Source organism: Gadus chalcogrammus, chromosome 1, assembly GCF_026213295.1.
Source record: "Gadus chalcogrammus isolate NIFS_2021 chromosome 1, NIFS_Gcha_1.0, whole genome shotgun sequence".
Lineage (NCBI taxonomy): Eukaryota > Metazoa > Chordata > Actinopteri > Gadiformes > Gadidae > Gadus > Gadus chalcogrammus.
This window is the reverse complement of record NC_079412.1, coordinates 23,831,424-23,843,634: the sequence shown is the minus strand read 5'-3', so window position 1 is coordinate 23,843,634 and position 12,211 is coordinate 23,831,424. Positions and strand designations below refer to the sequence as shown.

Sequence of the window (12,211 nt, the reverse complement as noted above, 5' to 3'; positions counted from 1 at the left end):
AATAAGAGAAATGGGCCATTTTTATTTGAAAATTCTTTGTGACATGAGGCCTCAGAAGGAGTAGGAAATACTATTGTTGTGTGACTCTGGCGAAGAAATCCAATTAGATCAAAATAAAGGTCAATTAAACGGATTTCAGTAAAAACAAACATAATGGACCTTCAACTGGGTCTAAACACCTGCGAATATACAAAGAACTCAAACCGGGAGAGACTCACAGAGGAGAAAACAAGTGATGGAGATGGAGGTGAAGGTGGGGGTGGAGGTGGAGGTGTGAAGGGAAAGGAAAGGTCAAGGGTGCCCCCCACCCCTTTAACACTAGGGAACTAACACAACGTTAAGCAATTACCCTGAGAACGAAGCTATCAAAGCGCAGAACAGTGTCCTTAATATGATGAAATTCATTATCATGTAATTACATAACCTATTACAAAAGGCTGGAGGACACTGATTAAAGGAAGCAGGATTCCTTTCAAACGATGACGGTGTGTTTCGCCTGGATGGTTTACGTGGGCGGGGGCGGCGGCGGAAGTGTCTATCCCCGTCTCTGTTGTTTGTTGTCTAACTGTGAGCGGCAGGAGCTCCCGAGGATTAGGGGAGATTACGGCGAGCGTCGCTGGTCACGTGATCCGCCCGCACTCCGTTCTGACCCCCCCTTACCCCACGGAATAAGGAAGCAAAACGCGTCCGCGAAGGTTAGGTCACACGCACCCACGCCAGCCAAAACTCACTCTGACACGCCTCGCCTGGAGCATCCTCCGCCTCTTCCCCCCCCCCTCCCCCCTCTCACACCATCGCATCTTTTTTTTGGAGTGAGACTTTCCTCTTTTTAGGGCACTATTTATCTTATTCTCTTTTTTTGATTACAAGTTCTTCTTGGTTGGTGCACAACCTCCCTCCACCTTCTCAACCGGGACCTCCTTCCTTATCGCTCTTCCCTTGGACCTTTCCAGACTTCACATTTTTTATTGAGGTCCTCTTTGTGGCGCCTCCATGTATTCAGGCCCTCTGGGATCTACCGCCGACCTCCCCAGCAGGAGGGCAGCATCAAGGGGGGGAACAGACCGAACAAGCCATGGCCCCTGGAAGAGGCTGAGGACTGGAATATAAAAGCCCCTCGCCGAGGACCTATCTCTGCAGACAAGGAGACCACCCTCCTCTTGTCGGTGAGTGTGAGTTGTGGTTTCTGAAATTCATGTTTGGTTGCGTTTTACCAAGCGCCACTCTACTGCCAAGCACCAGCAGTTCAGAGCAGAGATAACGAGTACTGCTTTCTCGAGTCAAAGATAGAAGAAAGGATTTATGCAGTAGACTAGAACCAATACAACCACAGGGCTAGACCGAGCAATATCCAAGAACTGCTTTGGATTTCCAGAAGAGATGAAGAATGTATTAAGCCTTGGATGTTTGTATGAAGTTTTTAGAAGAGAATTTGCCACTGTTGCATGAAAGCATCGGGACAAAATAACCTTATGTCTGTAGGAATTGCATTTGAGGTCTAGAAAACGTTTAATTGTACATCAAAGTTGTGTGAGATGTACTACCGCAGTTTGGACCTACAACTGTGGTTTGTGTTTATGAAACATAGGCCTACTGTTTTACGATTATTTCTAAACCCCGCCCCTTTTTAGAATGTTGCGTGCAAACACTTTGTAGTCGCTGTGTCTCCCTGGGCATCATGGGATATCTCCGAGAGTGACACATGTGTTCCCACTAATCTGATGTTATTTTAGATCGGATCCAGTGAGGAATCATAGTTTAGACTATTCAAACACTATTTTTATATCCATTCAGGCATTTGAGAGACACTTTTATCCTAAGCTACTTGAAGTAAAAAGAATGATACAGTAGGAGCAGGTTGAGGCCAGGGGTTATTGTCCAAGGATGCCTACAGATAGACTGCAGTCATCAGAGTTAAAACCCACGAATATCAAGTCCTGAAGACATGTTTTTTCTTCATTTCCCAGCCTCCAAGCGCCAAGCACAGCCAGTCCTGAGCTGAGATCACTGCTTTATCCAGCAAAAGAGGGAGTTAAGGGTCTCTTCAGGTCTAAAATAAATGACGGTTGTGCAGGAGGACTGAGGTTCAGAATAGCTCAATTTTCCTGATCTTGAAGCTCGAGTTTCAACTGATACAGGAGAGGTTAACTCTTGGTGACTTTGAACCATTTAAAAGGCAGATGGTCTGCTCGTGGTAAACCAGCACGCATTGTCTAATTATCATTCAGGTATCATCATTATTATTATCATCAGGAGTATGAGATTATCAGAGATTATACATTGCATGACACATAGTATGTAACGGCAGTTACTGTATGATAGGTTCACACTATCATGACATGAGGCACAGGTGGTTACTCATGTCGTCCATTGAGTTAGAAGTCCTCTCTACCCCAATGCAGGGGGTGAGGATGAGATAGGTCACATCTCACTTGTGTCTCACAGATGTGAGGCCTGGTATAAATGCATTACTTCGAAGAGTCATAGAAACCCTTCATGTTAAATGTGAACTGTCAGGCTCCTCGATTTTCTAAGACAAGAGATACAAGCTTCATATTGCGGACCATCAACTCTGTTTCCATGGGATTTTTTTTTTAAAGTACCATTCATCACAGGGGTCAAGGATTTACGTTTTTGGTACAATTTGGACCAATAAGGTCTGCCCCTTTAAGGTTATATTCTATACAAGACCAAATGAAAAGTGCATAATTTGCACTTACATTCCACATTTGTACTGGAATCAATCTATGGTTCGCCAAACGGTTATGTTCGTGATTGTGTTTATCATTTTACATCCATGCAAACACTTGATTTTTGAAAGCAATCACAACAAATCACCTCCATCCATATTTTTACATCTTCAAATGGTGTCCGGTGAATGGTGTCCCACCCGGATCCACCAGCCCTGTTTCTGTTCCATTCAAACGTCCTTTCAGCCATACTACCGATTTCCTATCGGGTCAGGGCATTTTGAAATGGTTGACCTTTGACCTACAGGATGTGGTGGGCGTTGAACTCATCCTCTTTTCAGACAGACTTGTAAACACAGACCAGGGACTTAGTCCTAGCAGTTAAGCCAATTAGCACCTTTTACCATTGACTACTACACGGCAGCGTGGGAGATTAAAGGCTGCTTATCAGATTACACTAAATATACTGAATGTATTAATATTTCACAATTACAGTTCATTCACAGACACAAGAATTATAATGAATAAAGTCACTTAGACTGTACCATAGCAGGTGCAGTGTCGCAAATGTAATTATAATTTGGCTTCAATCCTTTAAACAATATTGTGGACTAAATTAATCCTACTTTCATGTGAGGTTGATCAATAAATGTGTTTCTCGCTTTCATCCAATTATGCCTTTCTGAGTCTGCGGTCAAAGCTTTAGCCTTGCGATCTCCCAGTTATAAACCCTTACCCTTTTACTTAAAAGTACTAAAACACACAAACACTGCAGCATGTACTCCCCCAATCCCAGACCAATCGATAGGACTGAGGATCTTCAAAAATACATCTGAAGAACCACCTATTTCCAGAAAAATAAGAACAGGAGAGAGAGACCGAGAAAGCAAGACGGAGAAAGATAATTTGCCGCGCATGCGGCTCCTTTCTGAAGGACTTTGTGTTCATCATTTTCCATCCTAACAAATTCATACCATACAATTATAATAGCCCAATCCTCTTTCTATAAGTCGGTCTCGCCATCGCATACAAAGAGTCTCTCTCTACCTTGATCCCATAGTCTCTCTCCCATCGCTCTGTGTCCCGTCTTATTCTTTTGTATCAGAGATCCTGACCTGAAATGGTAGCTTGACTGTCAATCAAAATTCCTTGTATTCAAAGTAGTAGCTCATAGTTCAGCTATGTCAGAAATTAGTAAAACGCCTGGCGAGTCTCGATTCATAATCCTAATTGGTAGACATTTCGTTCGCACAAATAACCTTAGACGCACCCAATAACTACTCTGGATCTGTACACACAGATCACAAAGAACAAATGACACAAAGAAAAACGTACCCATCATGCATTGTGACTAGAGAAGTCAGCTTATAGCAGCAGCTGGTTTCTAAATTTAGATGCTATTAATAATAATAATGAAAGAACAATATTCACTCTTCGGCTTAACTAGATGGCATACTAGATGGCAGGCTATGGTGGTGCCCTAAATGGAAATGTGAGTTTAGACTCATGTCACTTAGATATATCCCAGGCTAACTATACCTTCCTTACTCTTCCCTTGGGTTTCTCTAAATCCTGTAGCTTGGCAAAATATTGTGATTTATTAAGATTCAATTCATGGTGGTTAAGTAATACAGTAACTAACTACCAGTCAGAAGGCCATTAAATACACAGAGCACAACATGGACATTAAATTCCCTGTGTAACAGCCACCACTGTGCAGAACAAGCGACAGTTTCAGATAAATCACATGTTAAATAGCGTCTATCAGCGTGGGTCGTGCACCAGGAACGTGTTCCGCTGCAACGCCTCCCGTAACTGGCAGTTGGTTCTCCATATGGACCAATCAGAACAGACGGACAGCCGCCTCTAATCAATCCTATTAACTGGCACAATAATTAGCTTCCTGTCGCACTAAGGGAGAGTTCCTGCGTCGCTGTACGCTGCGGTGGCTGCCCTCCCAATACCTTCGTCCTTGGAACCACCGCTACTCGCGGGAATAAATCGAGAAATCGAGTCAACGGTAGATTAGTAACGAGTTTACAACGGCTGTGGTTCTAAATGGTTTTCTGGGTGCCACCTGTGCAGCACACTTGTCTCCAACTCCAGGCCCGCGCACACGCCCAGCTCTTGTTAAAGATACAGTGGTTGCTTTTCCTGCTGATTTGTTTCCGTAAAATGGGTGGTTTTGTATCGACCGTGTTTCTACACAATGTCGTCGTACCTCAGGTCACAGGTGAAGGAAGCATGCCAAGTCCTTTCCCAACGTTTTGGTTTTGCTTTGTTTACATCCGTGTTTGTGTCCAAGCTCATGCACATGGCCTTCCAAAGCAGTCGCCATTCAAAGTGCGAGATACAATACAAATATTGTACGTGAACGGTGAGGAACACAGTTAGAGATGCAATGTACTCACACATGATTTATTAGTGGCAAAAAAAGCGGTGGACAAATATGAGAAACAGCACCACAACGAAACACAGCGGTCCAAATAATCCGCCGTCGTACCTTTAAGTAAAGTCCACTTTATTTGTAGTCCTTAATCACAGTTCTCAGAGGACTTCCCAGGCCCACATTATACAACACGTCCTAACCTTAAGCCCTCTGAAGGCCGGGGTTTTTGCTGATCCAGGCTTGCTGTGACATGACATTATAAGCAAAGGGGTATAGCAGTGACTTTTTCAAAGAGTAGGCTGAGAACCACTATGACCACCATGAATAAGGAGCCATTGGACTGCCCGATGGTCCATCTCCCACTAAGGCATATTTACAATGCAACTACCACACAACCATTTGCTATACACTACAGATTGCTTTTTATCTAGAATCCTCCATCCCTGCCATGTATATATATATTGATACATTAAGCCTTTTTATTGTAATATTGTCTAATCTGTATGTGTGCTAACACCTTTGTGGAATTCCTTGCAAATTTTTTATCAGCCGAATAGATAGTAAGTATTAGTTCTGTGTACGAATCGTTTGAAAACAAATCATTTTTTCATCATCAACTTTCAGCGGTTTCGATTTTCGATGAATCCATTAACATTTGTGTGCTCCATTAAATATCAACCAGGCCATCAGATCCCAATTGCACTCGTCAACACATTCAACCCAATTAGAGGGAAATCACGTTCATCAAGTTCAAATAATGTCCAAGCGAAAGCGACGTCAATCAATGTCAGGCACCCTTCCAAAAAGTCAATTAAGTGGGGTATTCTTTATATATTCTGTCTGTCCCCCCTGTCTAGCGACCCCTAGCTCCCTTCAGTGAGTGTCTGTGTGTGTGTCTGTCTGCGAGTGTGTGAGCCAAAGCCATGATTGTGTCAGGGATCTAACGCCATAGTGTGTGTATGTGTGTCTGACGGAGTGTCTGCATGTGTGTGTGCATATGTGCACGTGCGTGCGTGTGTGCAAGCGACCAATTGTTTTGCTGACATCGTCTTAGCCCTCATTCATCATTACCCTAATTAGCCACCTCACTGAGTCACACTGTGGTCGTCTCAAATGGCGAGGTGCATGTGCACGTGTGTCTCTGTGTGCTTGTCGTTTTTTCTGTGTGGTGTGTGTGTGTGTGTGTGTGTGTGTGTGTGTGTGTGTGTGTGTGTGTGTGTGTGTGTGTGTGTGTGTGTGTGTGTGTGCACAGGCCTGTCTATCCCAGAGTCCGTCTCCCCGGTGCAGAATAGAAATTAAGACATGACTCACAGGGTAGAAAACGCGGGGAGGAATAGCTCCGTAAATGTCACGGTGACACCAAGTTAAGCTAAAGTTAAGATTAAACAATGCACTGCGAGAATTCATTTGCATAATGGAGGGACGGCAGGGTGGCTGTCTCCATTCAGGAGCCATGTCTGCATTCATATCGCAGGATTTTCCCTAATCCGTCCCAGTGCGCAGGGTGGTGGTGGTGGTGGTGGTGGTGGTGCTGGTGGTGGTGGTGTGAAGGGGAGAAGTTAGAGGATTGGAGATAAAGTGTAGAAGGCACCACGTCGCTCCTGGCTGGGTTAAGGCAGGTTCAGCCGGATGTCTCTCTGTGGAGTGAGTGAAGAGTTGACTAGCGCTGTCTGCTAGCGCCAGCTGGCACTATATGATAGAAGTAAACGAGAATAATTAACGTTCGGGTGGAGAGAATGCGGGGGGAACGTTGGGTTTTTTACGATTTATTCTAACCGGCACACGATGATGATGTGCAGAACCAGGAGTCTGAACAGCGAGGTCACAAAGGTCACGAGGAAATCAATATTAAGAAGCGTGTGCTGTTATAAATGCACACTTAACTGAAGGAGAAGAGAGGTTTAATACAAATTCAACACCAACATCTTTATAGATTATTTGTACCATTATATAAACAATATAAACTATACAGATTATAATTATTTGTGTACTTGTGTACTTCGTGGTTGGTTCTTCTCAGTAAAACCAAAGCTTTGAAAAGGCACCAGTTCTTGAAAAGTGGATTCAGGAAAGGATTTATTGATGAAGGGTTGAATGTAGAGTCAACAGTGTAAATAAAAAATGCCTGTAAAACGAACTTTCAATTTGTACATGAATAGCATTGCATAAGCATCAACAGAGCAAGCGTAATGCAGCTATCTATCTGTTGCATAGGGCACAGGCCATAAATATTAAGTAAACAAAACGTAAAATATTCCCCAAAAAATGAATTTCCACCATCCACAAGGGTTTCAATATGCATTCAATGTGCCAGCGTGTGTATCAAAGGATACTATATAAGGATACTTACAACCCGCAAAACGAAACCTTCATTCATTTTTTTTGTTTCGTGTCCTAGGAAATGATTGGCAGAGAGGTAGGGAAGAGAGCGTGACGACTGACAGCCGGCTGATCCAATGGCGTGGTCGGATCCCCGACCGAGGACAAACTCAAGACCGGGACCCCAACCGATCAGGGAGCGCTCCGGCTCTCCCCAGGGCTCGCACAGAACGTTTCCACCACGACCCCCACGGGTCCCGCGCCCGACCTTCGCCTTACTCCTCCCCCGTCTCCTCCCCCTCCTCTTGCTCCTCCTCCTGGGCTCCCCCCACCCGGGGCTCGCCGGGCCGCCCCCCCGCCCCGCCCGCCCCCCGCTCCTCTCCGGCCAGCCCTTCATCATCTTCTGGGGCGTCCCGGACGCCGCCTGCCCCGGGAGGCCGGAGCTGGCCCCGCTGGGCGTGGAGCCGGAGGGCCGCGTGGCCGTGTTCTACGAGGAGTCGCTGGGCAGCTACCCCTACTTCCTGGACCGCGACACGCCCGTCAACGGGGGGCTGCCGCAGCACACGCGGCTGAACGGCCACCTCCAGAAGGCCGGGGAGGACCTGGCGGCGGCCCTGCCCGCCCCGCGCTACCTGGGGCTGGGGGTGCTGCGCTGGGCCGAGTGGACCCCCCAGTGGGGCCGCAACCGGGAGAAGCAGGTGCTGTATCTGGAGGCCTCCAGGGCCCTGCTCAAGAGCTTCTTCCCAGACTGGACCCCCGTGGAGGTGGAGAAGTGGGCGCAGGTGAGGTGGAGGATGGGTGGTGTTATGGGGCTTAGTAATGGTTCTACTTTGACGATAACGTAATGAACACGCAATGATTCGCTTCGGCGCGGACATGGACCTGTTTTTGGTTCTGCAACAAGGTTTATTTCGGGCCCTTGCGCTCGACACAAGGAGAGACCTAACGGGTCCGTAGACCCCCTTGCTCTATGCCAACGTGGAACCCTAACTAAGCCTCTAGGGGGGGGGGGGGGGGGGGAGATCTTGAGTTATATGCAGGGCGAACATTTGACAAACGACTGAACTTGATGAAAGAGGAGTGGAAGTAATTGTTGCACTACTTTTCCAAGGGATTCGCTCCATTACCTTGTACGTGATTTAAAATCTTTGCATGCTGTTAACCAATCGAATATTTGTCATTTGTTTTCATTTCTACAAACAAGCAGATAATAAGTTCAAAACCTAATGATTGAAAAGGATGTGGAGATTCAACAATGAGGAAAACACCAAACTAGGTGCATTGAAATGAAAAGCAGAGCAAGCCCTCCTTCTAATCATGGGGCATCTTGATGGTGTCACACAGGTGGACTTTGAGGCGGCGGGCCAGTCCATACTCACAGAGACTCTCCGCGAGGTACGGCGGCTGCGCCCTAAAGCATTATGGGGGGTTTCTCCGTACCCCACCTGTTACACTCTGGAGCCCAGCCAGACGCTAACACCAGCTAACAGCACCGGAGGATGCCCCGCCCAAGAGATGGAGCTCAACAACCAGCTGCAGTGGCTATGGAAACGAAGCTCCGCCCTCTACCCCTTCCTCTCCCTGGAGAAATTACAGGTAACCGGGGGATTTAGATTTAGATTTTTTATAATCAATGCAATATCAATCAAGATGCATAGAACAAAGGTAAACCTATCTGCCAAGGTCACCAATTCATCATGACACTTTAGTACAAGGCCTTTCAATGTTATTCTTAGTTCCTTTTAAAAGATAAATCATAACATGTATTTTCATCATATTCCATTAAAAGGTCCCATATTATACCAAAAGGTGTGAGTGTGTTTAGCCATTACAAGCTGTTTTGAAATCTGCCTCTTCTGACATCACACATGGGCGTGTCCACCTATATGTGTTCTGGATAGATCAGTCTACCACCCTACCCGGTGGACTGTAGCAAACGATGCTCATCTATGCAGCAAACATCTAGGTGGACACGCCCACTTGTGATGTCAGAAGAGGCAGATATTCCAAACGGCTTGCAACGGCTAATCACACTCACACCTGGTAGTATAATATGTGACCTTTGAATCAAAGTAGGTCTTGCAATTAAAAAGTCTCATTATCTGTCTGATTGGCCGGCAGGGTGGAACGTCTGGTGCCAGGCTTCTCCTGTCCAATCAGATCAGAGAGGCGCTAAGAGTGGCCTCCATGTCCGGGACCACCTACGATCTCCCCGTGTTCCCATTGGTCAAGAGCACATACACCTCCACCAATACTTTCCTGTCACAGGTGAGACACACAGCATCCTAGTCCACTCGGTTACTCCCTTGCGCCTTAATAGCCTACACACACACACATATATATATATATATGTGTATATATATCTCGAGGAGCAGGAAGCAGATTGCTTGTCTCCGCGACTTAAGAAAGACGGACGTTGCGTGGGAGGATATAAAGACTGGCAGAGCTGGTAAGCGCGGGGGCAGCGATGAGCGAGCGAAAGGCGTGAGCAGACGTGATGTGATGTATAAACATCAGGGCGAAACAGCAGGCCTCTTGCAGGCCAAGGGAGAGATTAATAAAGGTCGACCGCAGCGGCGTCTCTGCTGTATTGGTGCGACGTGTCACTCGTCTTTTCCCACCGCCGCCGGAGCAACCGCTACCGGCCAGACAATCTCAGACGATGTCACCATGATTTATGTACTTCTTACGATCTTGGCGTGGGGGGGGGGTGGTCAGCCCAACTTTATTTTTTATTCTTTATCTTGTTCGGCGTGTAGTAAACATTAAAGACCGTCTCGCAGTCTGCGTCATCACTGAGGTGCTTCCCTGAAGAAAAAATAAAGAGCAACTCTGTAGTATTGGGAGAAGTCTAAAATAAGCTAAACGCTTTTGTCAGAATCCCACAATTTATACTTTTTAATATGTATTTTGCGCAGGAGAAGCAAAGATGCTGAGCTAAGGTCAGGCCTTTGTCAGCAGTAATATTTGACACCATCTGGCCTTGTCCATTCACATAAAATAGTAGAAGTAGTAGTAGTAGCAGTATTAATTTACTCCCAGGCCTTTTACATGCAATTCCATCCAAACAAATGCAAGATTTGACAAGACGAAGGGGTGAGTTTTTTTTTGCTGCAGGGAAACTCTAGAAGTTTCTGTAATTAAACTGCCAACTGTTCTGTACGCAGGCTGACCTGCTCTACACCATAGGAGAGAGTGCTGCGCTCGGGGCCGCTGGAGTAGTCATCTGGGAGAGGGAGGATGCTAAAACAGAGGTAGGTAACGTTACACCACTCCATAAAACACCCATATGCCGTCCTCTCCATCACTCCCCCTCCTCGGTTCATTCATGCTTCTCTTCACTTTGTGTCGGTTTTTACTGGCCCTAAAGTGCCCGGGATGCCTTCTTGTGTAATGCCTCAAGGTGTGGAGATGTGTGGCGGAATGTACGTCGCCTTCATTCTTAGTGTGTCTATCAGGGATCTTCTGCGATTCGGTTTCTCCATTACAGTTACCGCATTTCTGTAATCTAGCAGATGGTTTCCGTCCAAAGTCACTTATTAAATTGAGATACAGCTCTTAAAATAAGCAGGTAGGGGTGAGAGTGTCTCCGGGTTTGAATGGGGACATAGGGATCAAACCCAGTACCTTTCTACTGGGAGCGGAACACCGTAACCATCGAAGCATTCTCTCGTTACGTCCATCTGTGAGCTTTTCTTTCTCTCCGGTTTCTTCCACCGTCTCACCAGAGGGAGTGCGGAGACCTGGCCGAGTTTACTCGTCAGGTGCTGGGGCCTTACTCCGTCAACGTTACCACGGCGACAAGGCTGTGTTCGAGCGCTCTGTGTCAGGGGCGGGGCCGCTGCATTCGCCAGAACCCAGACAGCTCGGCTTACCTCCACATGCCCACTACCGCCGAGAAGGTGGGGGAGAGGGCGGACAAGGAGGAGGAGAAGGAGGGGGAGGATGAGGAGAAGGTGAGCCAGGGATCATGCCTAGATGAGCGGTTTTCTCAAAGGTCTAAAAGTTTGCACTGAAATTCTCCTGACTCAAGTGTTACTTTGACTGAATCACAAAACGGTCAAACTGTTTCTGCGGACAACAATAAAATGCTCAACCAGTGATGCAGCGTTGTTTCCCCTCGTCATTGTGTTCTCAGCCGGATGTAGCCCCAGCCACGGAGGAACCAGACACCACCACAGTCCCGCCGGATGAACCCGACCCGGCGGTGATGTGGAAGAAAGACTTCCTGTGTCAGTGGTTTGAGACTTCAGAGGAGGCCATCTCCGACCAGGAGTCCCCCAAGGACGGGGCCTCCATTGTGGGCCAGGGAGTACAAAAGACTGGGGATGTAGAGGGCCCTGTGGGAACCTCGACAGTAAAGGACTCCTCTCTGGGGGATACAGGGGACAGCGGCACGTCTGGGGCTGGTAGTGCGAAGCCTTCATCTGAAGTGGCAACGGACCACGGGACAAAACCAGGCTACCAGATCACAGCCCTCTTACTGGTGCTGGTGGCAGAAGAACTGCTCCTTGTCCATTAGGAACATGACGTTAGTAGACGGCTTAAGTTAATACTTAAGGCGAACAAGATGGTGACCATCCATTCTGCTCAAGTGTCCTTGGAAAAAAAGATTGTAGATAGAATCTCACCCGTGCACTTTGACATCCCTGCGGACCAGGGAAAGTGACAAGACTCATCTTCCCCAGTTGTTAATGGGAAGGAGGCAGAGCTTGTAACTCAGATAGCCTTTCTACCCCCCAAGCTTTCCCCACCACCGGCACAGCGGCAGCATGTCCCGAAGGCCCTCAAAGCCCCCCTGTTCAATCAATAA

The 12,211-nt window shown here is 46.9% G+C and overlaps 1 protein-coding gene across 1 annotated transcript; it reads left to right on the top strand.

Annotated features, from left to right (window-relative positions):
• Positions 1–7,535: 7,535 nt before the first annotated feature.
• Positions 7,536–11,920, top strand: si:dkey-72l14.3 (Glyco_hydro_56 domain-containing protein). The gene is made up of 6 exons (XM_056593954.1): positions 7,536–8,180; positions 8,743–8,994; positions 9,520–9,666; positions 10,566–10,652; positions 11,127–11,300; positions 11,537–11,920. Exons 1-6 carry the CDS (start codon positions 7,536–7,538, stop codon positions 11,918–11,920), a joined length of 1,689 nt encoding a protein of 562 aa, XP_056449929.1.
• The last annotated feature ends 291 nt before the right edge of the window (positions 11,921–12,211 follow it).